We start from the raw sequence: 19,042 nt of genomic DNA, 5'->3' as shown, positions 1-19,042 counted from the left end.
AGCTGATAGAAGTGTGTTGTATCGGCGTCAGCAGAAGGTGAGAGCAGGCTGCAGCAAGCAGCCCTGCCTGCCCTTCACAACCTGACACAGCTGTGCTGTCAGTGGGTGTTTGCTCCCAAGGGGACAAAATCCAAAGGTCAGATACGGAAAGCGGCCCAGAGTTCCTCTGCACGGGACGGTTGAGGAGATGGGAAGTTCCTTCCGGTGACCCGCTCTGCGCCGCCAGCCCCGCCCCGCCATGTCCCCGCGGTGCCGCCGTAGTTGGGGGCGGGCCGCGCCGTCCCGCCGGGCGCATGGAGCGAACGGAGCCGCCCGTTGCCGCCTACGAGCGGCGTGTGCTGCGGAGCGCGGCTCAGCACTGCTACCTGCGGGTCCGCCTGTGTGTGAGCCCCCGCTCCCCGCCCCGCCCCTCGCCGCCCCCCGGTTCTGATCGCCGCTCTGTTTCCCCGCAGGGAGCTGCCCGACGGCGCGGCCCGGCCCGGAGCCCCGCAGCTGAAGCAGCTGGTGGTGACGGCGCTGCGGGAGCTGCACGGAGAGGTACGGGGAGAGCAGGGCGGTGCGCGGTGCCCGGCTGCACGTAACCGTGTCTGTGTCTGTAGGTTGGAGCCGCTTTGCCTGTCGACGTGTTGGCCTACGAGGAGAAATCACTGTGTGCCATCCTGAGAGTGATTAGCAGGTGAGGCGTGTGGAAGCGTGGTTGGGCCCCAGCCATCTCCTGACAATGCGATGAAATACAAAGTCCATAAGGTTTGGTCACCGCGTGCTGTAGGACAGGAGGGTCCGGAAGGAGCGAAGCCCTGCTGGAAGGTGTAAAATCAGGTTTAAATGTTGGAGATAGATGCAGGTGCTGTGGGGGAAATGGTGCTTAAAGGCACAGTAAGAATGTAAGAACAGGGCTAGTAATGTAACATGGTCACAGTGAGCATCTGCTGTATGTTAGGAACAAGGCTGCAGCCCTTACAACAACCCTTCATGACACACAGCTGTTACCAGAACTCACTGGTGACATTACAGGTTATCAAACTCCGCTTCGTTGCTCTTTGTGTAACGTGTTTTAAAAACGTTTTTGCTGCAGGAAGAGAGAAAAGCAATAAATTAACGTCTTTTGTCTTATTTTCACTCAGTGGCCTGGTCAAGCTGTGGAGTGCTCTGACCCTGCAGGGCTTCTACCAGAACAGGCGCTGTGCCTTCCGGGTGCTGCAGGTAGGTGGGGGCCTCCCCTGCTGTCACCGCTGGGCTGCACCTTTGTCTGGCACATTTCTTCCTATGTCCTCCCTTTCTAACAGTCAGTGATGGCCTCATGTAAAAACAGCTGCAGGAATGTGCACCTCCAGAGCTCTTTGCATTCCTTTCCCCCCTGAGGATGCTGCTTAATGAGATGTCTCCCACGAATTCATTGTGCCTGAAGCCGTGGCTACACAAATATCTGCTTAGTCACAGCTCTTATTTTAAAACCTACATAACGGGAGGATTAAATATTTTCACCTCTGGCTACATTTGACGATTTATTTATTTTTAATGCTTCTTGTTTTCTTGTTTTCTTCCCCCCAAACAAGATGTCTCCGTTTCTTCTGGCATTAGCTGGGGACAGCAGGGAGCTGCTCTTGGACTGAGTGCGGCTGCTTGGACTCTCACAAATTCCTTGGAATGCTGCTGCTCTTCAGGCGTGTAATTCCTAGAAGGGATTTCCAACACAGACCTTCCACAAAGCCGGCAGTTACCAACCTGCCCTTTGCATGTCCACGGCTTCAGAATTTACACATAAAAGTGGGAGACAAAGCTGAACTCAGCCGAGTTTTTACACAGCACGACGTTGTTACTTTTTCTCATTTAACAGGTGACACAAACCCTTTGCATTTAAGTGAAGATTTTGCCAAGCAAACTAGATTTGGTAGAACCGTAGTACACGGGGTTTTGATCAATGGACTGATCTCTGCAGTTCTGGGTACCAAAATGCCTGGGCAGGGCTGTGTGTTTCTATCTCAGGACATTCGATTTCCAGCTCCTTTGTATACTGGAGAAGAAGTGACGGCTACAGCAGAAGTGAAACGTCTGAGGAGCTCCATCGCACGCATTGCGGTATCGTGTCAAGTCAGACAAAGTGGGAAGACTGTTCTGGAAGGGATGGTGAACGTCATGGTGCCAGCAAGTCCCAGCTGTTGATCTTGTGTTATTTCGCAGTAAAGGCAGAAATGTATGTTTGGTTTTCATCTTTGTCACTTGCCATCTGTTAATGTGGACTAGTGGAAGTGCAGACACATAGTGCAGGACTGGCAGGTCATGTGCACTGCAGCTCTGGCCGGTGGTGCTGCAGTGTGCTGTGCTGCACTGCTGTAGCTCCTACGTGTAAGGAGTAGTCGGCCTTTATACGAGCAATACAAGCCTTGTTCGCACACAGCTCCCTGTGGGAGTCACTGACACACAGGGAGCCGGGCTGTCGGTTCCCAAATAGGCTCTCAGTTCTGCTGTAAGGAAATTTAACTAATATTTACAGGGAGGAAAAAAAATTGTGCAGATTTTAGGTAAGCGAAATGAAGAGGCCGAATCCTCGCTGAACTTTTCATGGCAGTTTCACCACCCCAGAGCCAGAATAAGGCACGGAGCTGCCTACATGTGGTGTTAGGGCAGTGCAGGGCAGTGCGGCTGTATTTCAGCTCATGATGCGTTGATGAGGACGGCGCTGCTCCTCCGCTCCGTGTGAGGCCCCACGGGCTCGGGCCGTCCCTGCAGGCCGCGCTGCGTGAGGAGTCGGGGCGGCACGGCGCCCCCTGTTGGCCGGGCGGTCGCTGCGCGGGGCGGGCGGCGGCGCTAAGGCCCGGCGGGGCGGGGCGGCGCGGCGCTGCCGTGTTGACAGCGGCGGTGGCGCCGGGAGCTGGACGGGGAGGAGCAGGTTGGCGGCTCCGGGCTCCCGTCGCCTTCCCGCGGCATGGCTTTCATGGAGAAGCCGCCGGCCGGCAAGGTGCTGCTGGACGACACGGTGCCGCTGACAGCGCAGATCGAAGCGAGTCAGAGCCTGCACTCCCACACGGTGAGGGCGGCAGGCCGGGCCGCGGCGCTGAGGGAAGAGAGGGAGGAGAGGGGCCGGGGGGGAGCGGGGCCTGAGGGCGGCGCTGAGGAGAGACCGGGGTGAGCGGGAGCGGGGCCGGGAGGGTCCGGCTGCGGCGGGGGGCGAGGGGGCAGCGCGGTGTCCCGCCGTGAGGTGGGCTGTGAGGGCCGCGGGAGTGCGGTGTTACCGGTGTTACCGGTGTTACCTTCCCCACAACCCCCCGCCCTGTGCTGTCAGCTCGGTGCGGTTCGTGCCGCTCTGCCCGCAGTGGCTGCCCCGACCCGGCTGATGCTGGGCACGGACTAACGCCGGGTCTCGGTCCGCACGGAGAGAGGCCTCGCACCGGCCGCGCTCTGCTCTTCCCAGGATTTGTTACGGCGTTTTGGGGCACAGCCGGGGCCGGTCCGACCGTGTCGGTATCGGAGGCGAAGTTACACTGGGGTAGATCACACCCCGAGGGTGTCAGACGGTGCCGTCACGCTCCCCCTGCGCTGCCCTGGGCGGTGTGACTCGGCCGGGCCGCCTCGCTGAGCGTGGCACTGGCGGTGAGTGAGCACTGACCAGCCGCATTTCATAATCCCCTGCATCTGGTTATTTTTCGCGTTGAGAACTGGGCTCGTTCGGTTGTGAGCGAGAGAATCGGAGCTGGCTGCCGCTCCTGGCCGTGTTGGAGCAGGGATGCTGGGCCCCGCAGAGCAGCAGCCGGCCGGCAGGCAGCGTGCTGTGCACCCTGTAGTGTGCACTTAAGGAACGTTCTATTGTGTGTTATTTTCCTTCTTGTATGTGAGCTCACATTAACTGATGATCTGGCCTTCCTCTGAAGAGCAGTCACGTATGAACAATCTTATAGGAGATGTGCTGAACCTGGCAGGCCATGGCTCTCCCCTGTTGCAGCTCCTGCTATGAATGAGGCCAACCAGGTCTATATCCTGGCAGGCCTCGTGCTTTCTGTTCTGGCAGCTATGGGCTGCCTGCACCAGGACCTGCAGAAGTTGTATAACTTCCAATGTTGCCCGTTAGCATCCCAGATCAATTTTGTTGTTAACTCACTTTTATTGCAGCTTGTTGCTCTTTGCAAGTGTAAGTGATGGCAGCAGCTTGTTGTGTTCCTTTGGCTTGTGTGAGTCTGATTAGGAGGAAAAAATGGCACAAAATCCTTTTAGAATGAGTATTTGGAAGCAGGCTTTCAATCCGGAGCATGTGCTTATTGCCTTGTCTGGGTGAGGTTGGTGGTAAATGTTAGCATCCCATCTTCCATCTCTGTACTATGTTACTAATGGATGTTCAGAAGGAGACCTCGACTGATTTGTTCTGATCTTTTGTTAATAACAGAACGCTGAAGCGCGGCGCCTTTTGATTTAAAGCCTGTCTCTAAGATACATCTATTAGTAATTGTTTGTTTTACTGCAGAAGCCCTGTTGATAGCTGAAAGATGGTTTGAAGTGTCTGTAGCGCAGATGGTTTATAGAACAGCAGTGCAGGATAACCAAATGCAGGAAGCTTTAATGGAGCCCTGTGTTCATATTTGATGTCCATTGAGTGTTCTGTCACTTTGGACACTTCAGCTTTACATCGTTGGTGTCCAAGTGATTATTGGCAGTAATGCTTTCCTAATGATTTCCTAACAAGACATAGGTCTATTCCTTTCTTATCCCTCTAAAAACATCTGTAAAACTAAGTGTAGGTCAGCTAGATGTTGGAAATAGCCCGTGTCCTGAACAACCAGTGGAGGAAAAGGTGGGGAATTTCAGGAAGGGCTCAGTGGGCACATGAAACACCCAGCAGAAGACCAAAGTGTGTGTGAATTGAATAGCTTGTTCCTCCATTGTTCTGAGCAGCTTCTCTTAGTTTCAGGTTTGATACAACGGAGAGAGTGAACATGAACTGCATGGCACTGAGTCAAGGGCCGTGCTTGGCAGGCACCGAGTTTCTCTTTCCTGGGGATGAATATGAAGCTGAAAAACAAAACTGAAAGCAAAACCTGAAACTACTGCACAGTACCTGGTCTGTCTGGAAACCCAGCAGGGACGGAGCTCGGAGCTGAAATGTTCTTTCGAGGGTTTCTCCTTTGTGCTTAGTAAGAACACTGCGATCCTCTCGGTTGTGTTTCAGCTTGAGGAAAGCAGCTGCAGAATGCTGCGGTTTGCTCACGAGCTCTCTGTTCTTTTCCAAGTGAAAAGAGCTGGAAGGTCCTACTCGTGTTGGTACATTGGAGCTGGTGTGTAACCTGTGCTTCTGCATGGCAACAGAGACGTTGTCGGCAGCATCTCTCATTCTGTGTGTTTCCTTCAGGGATGGCTGGAGGTGGAAACGCTGCCTGTTCTCTGAGTGTCACTGGGACATGAGTGGCTGTGGGGCACCTGCTGCAGGCTGGGTTCACGCTCCTGGCAGGGCCATGTACAGCCATTCAGCAGGAAATGAAGTTGTTTTGTTGCCACAGCACTCCTTGACTTCAGTGGGAGCAGGATGGCATCCGCTGTATGAAACCATTTGCAGGCATCTCCTCCTGATGCCAAATGCACGCTGACAACAGGGAGACACTCCCAGCACCACAGCTTTAATACATCTTTGCTACTGGAATTGCTTCATGTTGCAGTTCTTCCTCTATGTGCTCCCCGTTTAAAGGTGGTTTTCTCTGTAAGCTTTGGTAAGCAGCCGCACGCTTCCACAATAACCTCGATGTATGCCACATCGGTACATAGACATTTCAGAGCACTTCAGAGCAGTAAAACCGCTACTTCTAAACTCTCCTTCATTCTTCCCCACAGCAATTTTCCTTTTTCATTCCATTTCACGTTGAGATTGAAGTGGCCAGACGGACAATTCTGCTCTAGTACATCACTGTCTGAACAGCACTTGGAAGCAAAGAGCTGAAATGAATCCCCTCTTGTAGCACCCTCCCAGAACTTTTCATTCTCCACCACTGAAGATGCCTGTCGGTGCTTCAGAAGACATTCATGTTTTTCCTGTATTATTTCCTATTTTGTTTTTTTTCCTGTGCAGCAAACAATGTCGCCCTCTATTTTGGGAGCTCTAACATTATTTTAAAGGCTTGCCAGAGGACTTTGCCCATCTGCTTTACAAGGAGTTCAATCCCTGTGTGTTTGCCTTTGCTTTGAATAATAATCTCCTAAAATTACCTGTGGAGATGGCTTTGGACACGGAGCTGTTAGAGCTCACTCACTGGGTGCTGGGATACACAGATCCCCCATAGCATCTGCTGAGGTTGACCTGTTCTTGAAAGCAAGAGAGGTTTCATTGCAGACATCACATCTTCAGGGTATTCCAACCTTATGGTTTCCAGTAGTGAACATGCTGAGTGAGGATGGCATCTGCGTGGGCTGCAGGCAGAATATTGCCTCCTTAGAGATCCTGCAGTTTAGTCTTTGTTGAGTGCTGAGTCTTCCCCAAGAAGAACAGCACATTTCCCTCTCTAACAGAGGCCGTGGCACTGCAGCACATTGGATGCCCTTGTTTCCCTTGTTGCTCCCTGGAGCTTTTCTTGCTCAGTACATTTCCTGACATGTAAACGCGTGTCCTATTTTACCCATAGCCGTCCTCCTTCGTAGCTGTCCTTGTTGAGCAGCTCACGCTGCCACAAAGCCACACAGGCAGCGTGGAGCTGTGTGACAGCCCCAGACACGTGCAGTGCAGGTAAACCCCACTTCTGCTGCATCAGAGGGGCTCTGTGCAGCGTGTGCTGTGCTAAGGAAGGACTCTGCCCTGCATTGAGCACCGAGCTGAGCAGTTTGCCTCATTTTGTTACTGCTTTTCACATGGGAGATTTTCTGAGTAAACACTTAAAAGAGCTTCTTATTAGAAATAGTTTCAGCGCAGCCGACTTACGCAGGGATTGCATTCGTGCTTCATTAGGTTTTTATGCTTATAAATGCCTTTAATGCTTATAAAATAAAGCCCTTTCAAACTTGCAGTTGATGTGATCTGAAGGTGACCTGGATCCCTATAGCGGTTGGCTTTTCAAGCCTGTTGGATTACACAGATGTAGAGCAGAAATCTGTGAAACAGGCTGGTTGTCCCGAGCCAGAAACGTAGAGATGATTTCTGTGGGAAAACAGAACGTATTACCCCATATTGGCCAGAGTTGTTCTGCTTTTTATTGTTGCACTATTTGTTTTTCTCCTGTTTCATCTCTCCAAAAACCTCCTCTTCCATTTGCTTTCTGTTTATTAACTAGGAAAGATGATAAACAGCGTTAAACATTTTGCCATGTTGGGCTCACATGGCTTTCCCTTCTCCCAACACTGTTTTCCTCTTTCTTGTCTAGCAGAGCAGCAGGAAATGATCCCATAGGTAAAAGTGCTTTGCTTGGCATCTTTAAGTGTATGTGTGAATACGTGCATTGAACTGCTGCTGGCAGACTGAGCCGGTGGCAGGAACTGGCTCAGCAATGCTGATCAAAGCAGTGGACATTCAGACCTGACTGCGTGGGGTGCAGGGCTGGGCTTACAGGAGAGGCTCTGCGGTGGGAGCTGTGTTGGCTGCTGTTGTGTGGGGTTGTCTCTCTTGTTCCAAGAGCCAGGGCCTGTCTGTGCCCATCTGGCAGCTGCCGGGACTTTGTGAAGCCCTTTGGTAAATGAGTCCTGGAAAAAATGCTGAGCTGCTCATGTAGGGGTGAAGACATCGTGGGAATTTCTGCATGACTCGAGGGAAAGCGGAGCTAAATTAGGCCTCGCTGAACCTGGTTCTAAATACCCAACATGTTCAGCAGGGCTGAGCACAGATGGTTGGTAGCCTTTTCCAAAACCTGTTCTGTCAGGTTTACCTATTCTGTATGATACAGCCAGACAGTGTGTCTGTCTTGTTACACTCGTGTTTTTCCCTATGGGCACAGTCTCTGCCCCACTGACATCAGACCATCTAAAATTGTTGGAAATGATATTCTGTTCTGAGCACAATTTGACAGCTTTTGAGGCATTTTCCTTGCAGAGCTTGAAGCTCTTCTGTAGCCCTATGGACACATCTGTTGGTGGTGCTGGTTGGGGTCCTACCTCTGCTGGTCATGTGTAACTGGGGCAGCACTGGCAGTGGGGTTGCATCTCTTATTATGGCTTCTCTACTGGAGATTTTCTTTGACTTTTGGTCACGTCAGCTTTGGGAAGCAAAACAGAAGACCATTGAGGTGTTGTCATTGGCTGCATTGGCCAAGTGGTGCTGAGTGCCAGTTCTTCATTGCCTTCAGCACTGATGGAGGAACGAGCTGGGACCTGCCTTCTCAATGCAGAGCTAACAGCCACTTCTGCACAGTGATGCTCTCTTGTTGCAGTGATGTTCTCCTGTTGTACAACATAAACGAGGTAATTCATTAATGCTTTGGGGCACCCAAGCAGAACTGGGTTGGAGAACACTGGAAAAAAAATAGTTGTGTCCCCATCATGTTTTTTTTAATACAATTTTCCTGTGAAAATGAGATCTGAGCGCAGGGAAGGAAATGAGAGGGCTGTTTATCAGGGATGGCTGTGGTACTATCAGAGCAGCGGTGAGCACAGGATGCTCTGACAGTCAGTTAATGGATGGTGTGCGCTGCTTTCCTGCTTTCCTCCTGGAGTACGGCAGGAAGGTTAATGGCTGGGTAACGAGGGAGTGCTGTAAGGGATTGGGCAATGATTCTGCTGCTTTCCAAATACTAGAAGAGATGAATGACTGAGCGTGGTGAGTCATCCCCGATGTGGGTTTTTTTGGAGAAATAGCCAATGTTCCCTCTAGACTTGCTGAATAAGCAGTTGCTGCATTTTTTGGCAGTAAGTGAAACAGTCTCTTCCTACTTCCAAAAATGCAATAACAGACACGAAATAGGGAAAGTCAGTTAGAGAAAGTTAACTTCAGCTGTAGATCTTGGTTTCCATGTGTCCATTTCCACATGTCACAGAATTTCCAAACGTGGTTCTGCTGGTTGAATTGGAATCAGCTCTGTGGGGTTTTGTTACCATTGGTAAAGATTAGTGCTTCCTGTTTTGCAGGAACATAACGGTAATGTCAAATGGGTGATAGGAAGGAATACCGAGAGCACATCAGGGCAACTTGCTGAATATGGGCCCTTTAATGCTAGTATCAACGTTACATGCTTTGGTTTGTGACATCTTGGGTTTCATAGTGTCATTAATGCTGGAAAAGACGTCTGGGATCATGAATTAGTTGAGGTCAGCCTTTACCTTGGTTTCATTTGGAATAGAAGAGTTCTGTGTGATCTTAGAGGAAGCTTCCAAAACCAGAAGACATTTCATTGTGTCTGAAAGAGGTTACTTATAAATGGCCTGTATTGTGTTGTTAGCTGCAAAGCTGAAAGTGGATGAAGCTCTCGATTAAATGACGTGTTTGGTATACAGGTACAGGCCAGATGCATAGATGCAGTTATTGTTACATATCGGACAAGTTGGGCATAAAAACTCGAGGTGATGAAAGTGCCTTTGTCTTTTTTCTTTATTTCTTCATTGCTTATTCATGGTAATTTGGAATGCATCATAAATTTTAATATCCGAAGAAACTGTGGTGCATAATGCTCTGCTCTGGCCTTTCTGTTTCTGCAGAACTAAATTGAAAGATCACTCAGCACCCCCATAAAGAATGTCTGAAAGTTTGTAGTGGGGTGAGTGAAGTCGTGGAACCTGAATAGCAAATGGTTCAGCATGTGATGTGTGTGTGCTGCAGGCCGTGGCAGGGAGGGTGCTCACACTCTGCATGGCACAAAGGCAGGGAGTTGTGCCTTATGAATGTAATTGTGGTGGGAGGATTTTCAGTATTTCCTTAAGTGAAGGACAGTGCTGAGTACTTAATTCTGCAGGCTCTTGGAGCTCTGCATGGCAGAGGGGGAGCAGCTGGTTGTGGGACTTCACCTTGAAGCTTAAAATCTGGATCTGAATTTTCTGCTTCTGAGCGTTTCCTAACTGGGAGGTGGTCATACTTGGAGCCGTATCTAATAACTTTGTTCAGCTCGTTAGTTCTTACTCCTAATAACTCTTTTTCTTTTACTAGGAATACATCATCCGTGTTCAGAGAGGAGTTTCAACAGAAAACAGTTGGCAGGTAATTTCTTAAACTCCGGCTCATGAACCATGATGCCTCTCAGGAAGAATCTGAAGCTCTTTCTAGCTTCTGAGATGTGAACTGGAGAGGGAAATAGTGATTTAAATTGAGAACATAAAGTATTTGAGTGGTCAGAGGCTGAGAAAGTGTTACTGCTGGCTGCAGAAGGCTCTGCTGATGTGAACGTTGCAGGAAAACAGGAGAAGTCTCTGCATGGTGTGATCACTGTGCACTGGTACAGCTCTCGTTTTTAAATTTCAAATGCCAGTTTGCCTTCCTCAGTATTAAAATCACAGCCACGCTCATGCACAGCCAATAAAACCTAGGAGTGGAGATGAAGGTGCTCATGAAAAGTTATTGCTTCTAATATAGCACAAGTGCGCTGTTCACAGGCAACTGCTGGCAATTATATTTGGGAAAGCTGCTTGAAATAATATTCAGACTTGCATTTCTATTCTGGTCAAGATGTCACTGAAAACTCTTCTCTGTGCTCTGGCAGCACGTCAGAACTCCACAAGTTACACATTTGTGTAAAAATGGCTAAAAGATGAAGAGAGTTACCAATGGGAAATACTGCTCTCTGATGGCTGGAAGAAGGGTGAAATTGTAATGAGAACAGTGATGTGCTTCCTCAACTCCTCTTTCTGTCTTGCAGATTGTGAGGCGATACAGTGACTTCGACTTGCTTAATAATAGCTTGCAGGTAACTTCTTCCCCTGATACATGAATATAAAACATCAGTTGAGAGGGTGTATGCATGACATGGCTTGTGATGTTTGTGTGTGTTACAGTGAAGAAAAAATAGAGATTTGCATAGCTATGAGCTGATTTCAAGTCTAACTCGAATGTATGCTTCTCACTCTCGGCTTTTCTCTTGTAAAATTATGATTTCAGCATCAATAGCACCGATTCACATAGAAATGGTGGAGACTGGCAGATAGTGAATCTGTCCCTTCACTACTGCAGCTTGTTCCGGTTTGGTGGGTTATTATTTGTTCCTCCTTTGATTCGAGGAAAGCCAAGGCACATACCAACCTTATAAACTCAGCACTGAAGTGCTATGTGTCTCATTATTTATATTGGTCTAAAAGCACTTCCAGATGCTGCTTATCATGTGATGGATTTCTGTATCTCTGGGAAGTGTTCCTTAGTTAAACACTGGACTTACTGTGTGTTTCCTTTTGCTTTTTAGGACAATTATTTCTTTTTAGTTGGTGTGGGAAAATGCAGGGGACGTGAGTGTGTTTGGGAGAAGGGGGGTGAGCTGGCATCTACGGGGGGGGAAACTTGTCATTTGGGATTTCCATAGGACTAAGCAAGCAAGATAAAAAGTGTCACTGTGATTTGAGGGTGGATTTGTGTAACTAATTGCCCCCTGTTAAATGAGTGAATTCAGGAGCTGAATACAGCTTCTGATCCCCTCCTCACCTCCAACCAAATCAAATCAGCTATCTGCTAGATGAGCCTCTGTGAGCAAAAACATGTTGGGCTTTGAGTTGTGTGCTCTGATAGGATGGGGATCATTTTAAGCAGATTAGGAGGTGGATGGGGGGGCTAATTGATTGTAATTCAGTAGATGCAACGTGGTTGAGTTGTGTAATTATTTTACTGGATATGTAGCAGCACACAGCAACTTTTGTTGTGACCTAGAAACCTGTGTGATGTACTGAATAAATGCAGTACAAAGGAGTCTCCTGCTCCAACAAAATCCAAGAGTAGAGATTAGATAAGCACCAATGGGAGCGCAAGGAAATGAAGTGGTGCTGGTCAGCACAGCAAACATACAGCGCTCATTGGAGCCTTCACCATGGCCAAGTTTTGGTGGAGGTCACGGAGAAACAATTTTGAGAAGGCTTTAGAGGGAAGATGGAGAGTTCTTTTTTTTATCTTCTACAGCAGGCTCCTCTTAACTGTGGGGAGCAGAATGTTAAGGCATTACAGAGCTTTGTTACTTTCTTGCTTAACTTTCATATGAGCCAGGTCTATTGGGAAAGGTATTGGGCCTTTGACTTCAAATTTAGGTGGGAGGTGTGGTAAGCAAAGGTAAATGGCTTACATGTGATGTAGTTAAGAAAGAGGCCTTTGCATCTGAGGCAGAGGTGAATGATAAAAGGGAAGTATTTGATAAAACTTGCAGAACGGGACGAGGAAGAACTGGAATTGAGGGAAAGAGTCTGCAGCTACGGGGTACTGAGAGCTGGGACAGCAACGTCAGCTCCTTAGATGATTAGAAAAGATCAAAGTGCATCATCAACACATTCCACTCTAAGTTAGATATGATGATGTGTAGCGGGCAGCTTAATTAATAGGTCATCATCATTAGCTCTTCATCTCCTTTGGTGAGAACAACCGCTCACTCCCTCAATCTCCAGCTCCTGCATTTTTCTGCTTTTATAGTCTGGAAAGCAAAGATGTATCTCTGCTTGGAGAAAGCCTTTTCTGGCTGCTGTAGAGCCGCAGCCTGTGGTGTTATTCTTCAGCCCAGCAGAATTGAATTTAGAACCTTTACCAAGGTTGCACAGTTCTGCTTCTGACAACCCCTCCTTCAGACAGGGCTTGGGAGGCTGCAGACAATAGGCAATGAGAAGCATGTTAGATTGCAGTTTTCACCCCACTGTTCTGTTCTTAAGCTTTTTTATAAATGGCATGAATTGCTCTGAGGTGCTGGCATTGAAGTTTTCTGATCCATTAAGACACACAGCATTCCTCAGTTCTTTCCATCCAGAACTCCAAGCAACAGTATTTCATCACAATCCTCAGGTCCCATGACTTGTTTATAAACAGCGTAAACCCTCATCTTGTGCATGTTGAAATTGATTAAAACAACAACAAAGCAAACAAGCAAAAACCTCCAGACTCCAAAAAAAATTAAGTGAGCACCAGTACAGGATTTACAACAAGACATCTGGCTTTCATGAGGCATTTTATTGCAGCTTTTGAGCAGGCTGTGTCTTAAAGATAAGAAAAGTTCCTGATTCTGCTGTGGCACAGCTCATCCAGAGCCACTGTGTGCTGGGAAGGTCAGGACCTCAGTGAGGTGGGGGCTGTGGTGGTTTTCCCACCGTGCTCTGGCTTTTGGAGATAACTACAAAAACCTGGGGGTGAACGTTGCTTTCTGCTGAAAAATAGCAGATGTGAGGTTTATTGGGGAGGTGGGGGGAAGGAGTAGTGGTTTGAAAACATGTGAACTCAAGTCCTTTTCTCTCTGATGGTAGCTAGCTGTCAGGTCAAGAAGATAAAGGTGATTGTGACTGGACGTGCTTTTCAAGTGAGTAATGTCAGAAATGCATTTAGTTTGTATTTAGAAGCTTTGTTGAATTGAAGGAGTGGTCTGCCAATTCAGGGCCTTGCATGCCTGTGGTGTTAGAGCTCATTTGGTGAACTGCAGGTTGTAAGTGGTGCGTTGTTGCTCTGGGGTTTATTCCCGGATGCTTTTTTGCTTTCCCCAGGGGTGTGTAAAAGAACTGTAATGAAAGCTCAGTGGACAGGATGATTTGGGTTAACATCTGCAATATAGACGTAGTTGTCATTCTTTCTCAGCCTGTGGTTTGTAGTCAGAGCCAGAGGCAGTACCAGGGTTTGGTGGGGGGAAGCAACTTGTGGGTTCAAAAGGAGGAAGAAGAAAAGGAAAGAGATTGCTGCCTCTGCCACACTTGGTTGAACTGATCCTTCCTTTCTCCACTGGTTAAAATGAGGATTGTTCAAGCCCCCTCTGCCTTCCCCTCGGTGACTTGTTTGCTTTGGAAGTGGGGGTTATTGCACTGAATGTAATTGATTGCTGTGATGCACATTTCTTAAAGATAACTCCTGTGGAGATTCAGAGTATCCTGGGCAGGTGCTGAGATCTGCAGGACAGTCGTGTGTTAACGGTGTCAAACATTGATTGTGGCAGTTCACATGATGTAATTAAATATAAACAGTGTGCAGCCTACGTTTGTTTTCTAAAGATGATCTCTTTGATCTCACCTACTTAACGCTTTGGGCTTCTGCACAGTTTTTCATCTATTCCAAAGCATCTCTCTGATTTTATCTGAAATTATGGTTCACAAATCTACATGAAACAGCTGCTGTTTGCCCACCAGTGGATTGCAGCTGCTTCTGGGTTGAAAGTCATGCAGTAGTTTAAAAAATGCACAGCAGCAAATTCAGAAAAGGAGGAGAAGTTGCTCTGTATCTGAAGTTATGGATTTGACATACTGACAATACAGGCTTAAATTACCCATAAAAGCAGTAGAGGCAAGAGAAAAGTTGCTAATCTGCACTTCTTTAAATATGAAAGCGTAAGTCTTGCCAGGAGAAAATGATAAGGTGTGTTCACAAAGGTGTATAATAGAATTTGGCTGAAATGTAGCCATTTAGAGTCTGAAAGCTCTGTGCAGTGATCTTGAATGCATGACTCACCAGCAAAAATTGATCTCATGTTTTCAGTGTTGTTCCACTTAAGAAGCTCTTTAAACTGGGATGCAAGCTATTGTCTGACTGCCTCTCCCTGATAACAGTACTTTGAAAAAGAAACCATAGAAGCTTATGTGTATATATATGTATGTGTGTGTGTGTATATGGTGTGAAAAGATTTATCTAGTAGTCAGCTCGCTACTAGGAGTCTTACTTTCTGCATTGTTAGTTTACATCCCTGAGGCACTTTAAGAGCACCATTAGTAATTTTTCTTCTGTGTTTAAGATCTCATCTCTAAGTCTACCTCTTCCTCCAAAAAAATTGATTGGAAATATGGAGCGTGAATTCATAGCAGAAAGACAGAAGGGACTCCAGGCCTATCTCGACGTGATTACTTCCCATCACATACTGTCTAACTGTGAACTGGTAAAAAAGTTCTTGGATCCAAACAGCTATTCTGTAAACTACACTGGTAAGTGGGGAACTGTAAGAGTGCATTACAGCTTCACTGCAGCATGTGTGTGTGTCTTCCAGCCGTGCTGACGGGGATTTACACCAAAGCATGTTGCAGCAGAGGGAGAGGGGGAATAACCATCACAGCCATCACATATAATCACATGCACAGTATAGCAGCGTTTACCCAGTTCTGTGAACAAGTCGTGCTATGATAGCCAAATCCTAGTGTTTAAATTAACATGTATATAATGTGAACCTGAGGGAGACGGGGAAATGAAACTGAGATCTGTTTTCACAATAGGTGGTGGTGGTTGGGAGGATTGGTGTCTGGAAGTTATTTGTTTATTGGGGTAAACCAGCTGGTCAGTTCTGCAGGTTGCTGTCACTGCTGATGTTTTGAGCACAGGATCTTGCATTTGTAATGGTTCTTATATGTTCCAAATCAACAGAATCAGCTGCTGTCATCTTGTGTAGCTCTCACCACCACTTTGGGCTGCAGCATTTCATAGAACTAATCATTTGAGATATGTGAGATATGTTTGATATTTTTTTCAATGCTTGAGTGAATGCCTTCCTCCCTGCCCTCAAGTGGAAAATCACTACAGCCCTTCAAATGAGACCCCAGTGATCAGTTCTCTTCAGTATTAAATGTCTTTCCTTTGAATTTCTCTGGCTTCAGCCACTTGAAACTGCTAGAATTTGATAGACCAAAAAACTTCCTCTTCATGAAACCCACACCGTAGATTTACTTCACAGGCAGACTGACTCTTTGCAGAATGCAAAGCTCATTTTCATAAAAGCACAGCCAGCTCAAGCAGGAACTTACTGCTTCCTTTTTACTTGTCTTTTTTCTCTCTCTTTATGTAACGTTCTGTTTTCAACTTCAAAGTGCAAAGAACATTTCCCGAATGCTTACGATAAGCTGTGGAGGAGATGTAAATTGTTAGTAACTCTAAGGATGCAGTTTGTCTGGCTAATGCTGAGCAAGCAGTTTGAATCCGGTAGGAGATACCGTGACTTCTGTGTTAATTCCGAGTGCTTTCATCAAGAATATTTTTCCTACTGCAAGTTGCAGGGAGGTTAGTAGCAGTGAGATAGTTGCCTGTGGTCTTTGGAGACAACATCAGCCTGTCATCATTTAATACTGGAGCAGTGAGCTGACATTCAGTGCACTGTTCTATTTTTCAAAGATTATTTTTATATTGAGAAGTTAGTGTGCAGAAGGATATGGTGCATCCTTACCTTTTTGCTGTGTTCTTAAGATAAGCTGTGTTTGAGAAAGCTCCTCGCTGGCATGATTCCCTTTCTGCCCCTGCTGTCATCACTTCTCATGGCGATTTCCCCTCTGATCTGCTCATGAATACACCAGTTGTATTCCCAGCTGTGGGAGAGCTCAATAACCAGAAGGGCTTCCTTTCCTTTTCTTTTTCTTTTCTCTTTTTCTCTTTTTTTCCCCCTTTTTCCTTTTTCCTTTCCTTTCCTCTCAGAAATTCATATCAGATCACAATAGCTAGAAAAAAACCTTATTAAATGTACTGTAAGGATGTTTTCAAGGTAGCACTTCTATAGGTATGGCAAAAACATTTTCTGATCTACCACAGGGTATCCCATGTGTGGGGACTCTTTGCTATGAGCATTAGTTTTAGACTTGGGAATGTAGATCTAGTAGAAATAGAATGCAAACTTAGTAAGCCACGTTTTCTGAAGGCAGTGCTTTCTGTTTTCTCGGTGGATTTGAGTTCTCAGGTTATAAATGCAAATGCCCTCTAAGTGTGGTTTTATCTGATTTTCTTTTAAAGTGGTTTTGCTGACTGAGTCTGAAATCCTGCAGGCTTGAGCCTTACCTAATAATGTAAAAATCACATTAAATATTCTCTTTTTTTCTCCCCAGAAATTGCCTTACAGCATGTTTCAATGTTCTTCCGATCAGAGCCAAAGTGGGAAGTGGTAGAACCATTAAAAGATATAGGTAAGAAAAGCATGTATGCACAAAAACTTGCTGTATTTTTTCCATTGAGTTGTCTTAATACTGTCTTTGCTTACAAGCTTTGTCCTGCATGTAAGCCATGTGATTTAGTAGGGCTTTAATTAAAACTGGTGATGACTTTTCTTGTAGGTTGGCGAATACGTAAGAAATATTTTTTAATGAAGATAAAGAATCAACCAAAGGAACGGCTAATGTTAAGCTGGGTATGTATTATTTCATTTTATTCTCAAGTCTTTCATAACAAACTTGCCTTATTTCATTTATATTGGCTACCAGGTAGGAGTGACAGCTAGCATTAAGAGTTCAGACTCTGAAAGCCTTGAGAGCCCTGTGGTAGGTGAGTGGTGTGGAAACTCCTTTGTGAAATTTGCTGGAGGGTGGATATTGCTGAAGCCTGCAGTAGAAGGGAAGGTGGTTTTGGCGGAGGAGAAGAAGGCGGGGATTGATGCTTTATCAGTTCATGGTGCACACAGTCCCTCAGTTGGGGCTTGGCAAAGTTCATTCAGTAGTAGTAATATGGGTCAGCTACTGAGGAGGAAGCAGGCAGTAATATGTACTGTCAGATGCTTTGTATTGTGAAACCATGACCTTATTCAGTCCTTTATATTTTTTTTCATGTAGAATTTCCTTGCTTGCACATAAAGTATATGTTGAAGCATTTGCCTTCACTTGTAAGAGCAGAATATAGATCAAGTGTTATGGAATATAACATCAATTGTGATACCTTTCTTTTCCCATTTATTTTTAGGCTGATCTTGGCCCTGATAAATACTTGTCTGACAAAGACTTACAGTATGCTGTGAAACTTCTTTCTTCCTGTTCTGTGAGTATTACTTGAAGACCTTTAAATTGTGCCAGCACAAAAAGAGTGCTTGCAAGGGCTGGTCTTGCAATATTGCATGTAGTCTAGTAGACATGGTTTATAATTTTAGAGTTGCTTTCATTTAAAGGTGTGTGAACTTTTTAATTAAGTTTCCCACACGGTATGAGGTAACGTTCTCAGCACTAATAATAATCCTGCTGAATTGTTGCAGGGCTTTCAGAGTTGTGTGTATTCTCTTCTTCTGCTGTACTGTGTGATCATGAGCTTTTATTTCATTTTCTCACACTTTCAGGCTGTTGGGGTATCTCTCTAACCAGTATACAGGGAACGTTCTCAGGCAGTAGAGGCATGCGTGCCATTATTTTTTCAGTTCTTTGAATTTTAGACAGAAACATCATGTAGTACCAGATCACTAGAAGTGACTGACAACCAGGCTTTTAGCCCCTAAACAAACTGAAGCTGATGCATTAAATAAAATATGAATGAGAAGTCTTCTCCTAACTAGCAATTTCAGTTAGTGTATGTGTTGCATGTGTTAGTTATTTCAACATGTACTTCTCATTTGGTTTCACAGTGTTGCTGGAAGTCGTTAGAGTGATTTCTAAAGACACAGAACTGTTACAACAGCTGTTAATGATGGGTTTTCTTGTGTGCCACAGTTGTATAAAACCCTGAATAAATGTATTAGCTTAGCATGGCTTAAACCTGTAGTAAAGTTGCTCACACATTAAGGGTTAATTGAGATGGATTCTTCATTTATCTAAACTGCCAGCCTTTTTTTCTTCTTTTCTTCTTCTTCTTTTTTTTTTTTTTAAATAAAAAAGAATGGATTTTTCTTGGGTTTTATGTGAATGTTTAGCAGTGTTCTTGTGGAGTTTGCATTTACTTTAAGTTAAGAGTGAATAACTTGAGCAAATGTGACAGGCAGAATGCATTTTATTGCTTAAAAGGCGGTTCAGACAGATCTTACCTTTCTTGTGAATTGAGAAGACGTGAATTACAGAATCTGTCACCTGAAACTTACCTACAATGTCTTCTTTTGGTAGCATCCCTATATTTACAAAGTCACTTTTGCCACTGCCAGTGAATCTTCAGCGCTGGTTATTAGACCATTCAATGAGAAAGGGACGCTAAAGGACCTTATTTATAAGGTAATATCTTCTCTCCCTTTTCCCCTACCTCAAATGGTTGAATATTTGTAGGAAAGTCCATAGTATATCTATTCTGAAGCTGTTAGACAAACTAAGACAATTCTGGGCTTTTCTGAGCATGGTACTTGATAACGTGTGATTC

General features: G+C 46.0%; 3 protein-coding genes across 23 annotated transcripts in view; all 3 read left to right on the top strand.

Annotated features, from left to right (window-relative positions):
- Window positions 1-263: 263 nt before the first annotated feature.
- Window positions 264-2,197, top strand: RPP14 (ribonuclease P/MRP subunit p14). Its single transcript, XM_015874914.3, has 5 exons — window positions 264-379; window positions 453-537; window positions 600-676; window positions 1,125-1,203; window positions 1,557-2,197. The coding sequence occupies exons 1-5, from the start codon at window positions 294-296 to the stop codon at window positions 1,611-1,613; spliced, it is 384 nt and encodes a 127-aa protein (XP_015730400.2). The 5' UTR covers window positions 264-293; the 3' UTR covers window positions 1,614-2,197.
- On the top strand, window positions 1,648-2,197 carry HTD2 (hydroxyacyl-thioester dehydratase type 2). Its single transcript, XM_085516764.1, has one exon. The coding sequence runs from the start codon at window positions 1,648-1,650 to the stop codon at window positions 2,161-2,163; it is 516 nt and encodes a 171-aa protein (XP_085372890.1). The 3' UTR covers window positions 2,164-2,197.
- A 641-nt stretch (window positions 2,198-2,838) lies between these two features.
- Window positions 2,839-19,042, top strand: part of PXK (PX domain containing serine/threonine kinase like) — a 30,910-nt gene continuing 14,706 nt past the window's right edge. For 13 of the 21 annotated variants that reach the window (XR_014934784.1, XR_014934785.1, XR_014934781.1 and 10 more), the window contains exons 1-8: window positions 2,839-3,028; window positions 10,037-10,087; window positions 10,743-10,790; window positions 14,769-14,955; window positions 16,831-16,908; window positions 17,056-17,129; window positions 17,675-17,749; window positions 18,796-18,900. Coding sequence is in view for 15 of the 21 variants with exons in the window: in XM_015874927.3 (XP_015730413.2) it covers window positions 2,927-3,028; window positions 10,037-10,087; window positions 10,743-10,790; window positions 14,769-14,955; window positions 16,831-16,908; window positions 17,056-17,129; window positions 17,675-17,749; window positions 18,796-18,900 (720 nt within the window). In the remaining 6 variants the exon portion in view is untranslated. Of the gene's footprint in view, window positions 3,029-3,083; window positions 3,127-8,161; window positions 8,362-9,596; window positions 9,651-10,036; window positions 10,088-10,742; window positions 10,791-13,302; window positions 13,356-14,768; window positions 14,956-16,830; window positions 16,909-17,055; window positions 17,130-17,674; window positions 17,750-18,795; window positions 18,901-19,042 lie in introns of those variants that run through there. The other 8 variants (XM_085516744.1, XM_085516745.1, XM_015874934.2 and 5 more) reach the window with 6 other exon arrangements.

The sequence above is a fragment of the Coturnix japonica genome, chromosome 15 (assembly GCF_054131305.1).
Source record: "Coturnix japonica strain WE chromosome 15, WE-NBRP24, whole genome shotgun sequence".
In the NCBI taxonomy this organism is placed as follows: Eukaryota; Metazoa; Chordata; class Aves; order Galliformes; family Phasianidae; genus Coturnix; species Coturnix japonica.
The sequence above is the reverse complement of the archived record's forward strand: the minus strand, read 5'-3'. Positions and strand labels throughout refer to the sequence as shown.

Excerpts from the sequence above, each read along its gene's own strand:
- RPP14 (XM_015874914.3), top strand. The coding sequence starts at position 294 with ATGGAGCGAACGGAGCCGCCCGTTGCCGCCTACGAGCGGCGTGTGCTG. Across the intron at positions 677-1,124 it reads ATCCTGAGAGTGATTAGCAG|TGGCCTGGTCAAGCTGTGGA; the intron begins GTGAGGCGTGTG and ends ATTTTCACTCAG. Across the intron at positions 1,204-1,556 it reads GTGCCTTCCGGGTGCTGCAG|ATGTCTCCGTTTCTTCTGGC; the intron begins GTAGGTGGGGGC and ends CCCCCAAACAAG.
- HTD2 (XM_085516764.1), top strand. The coding sequence starts at position 1,648 with ATGCTGCTGCTCTTCAGGCGTGTAATTCCTAGAAGGGATTTCCAACAC.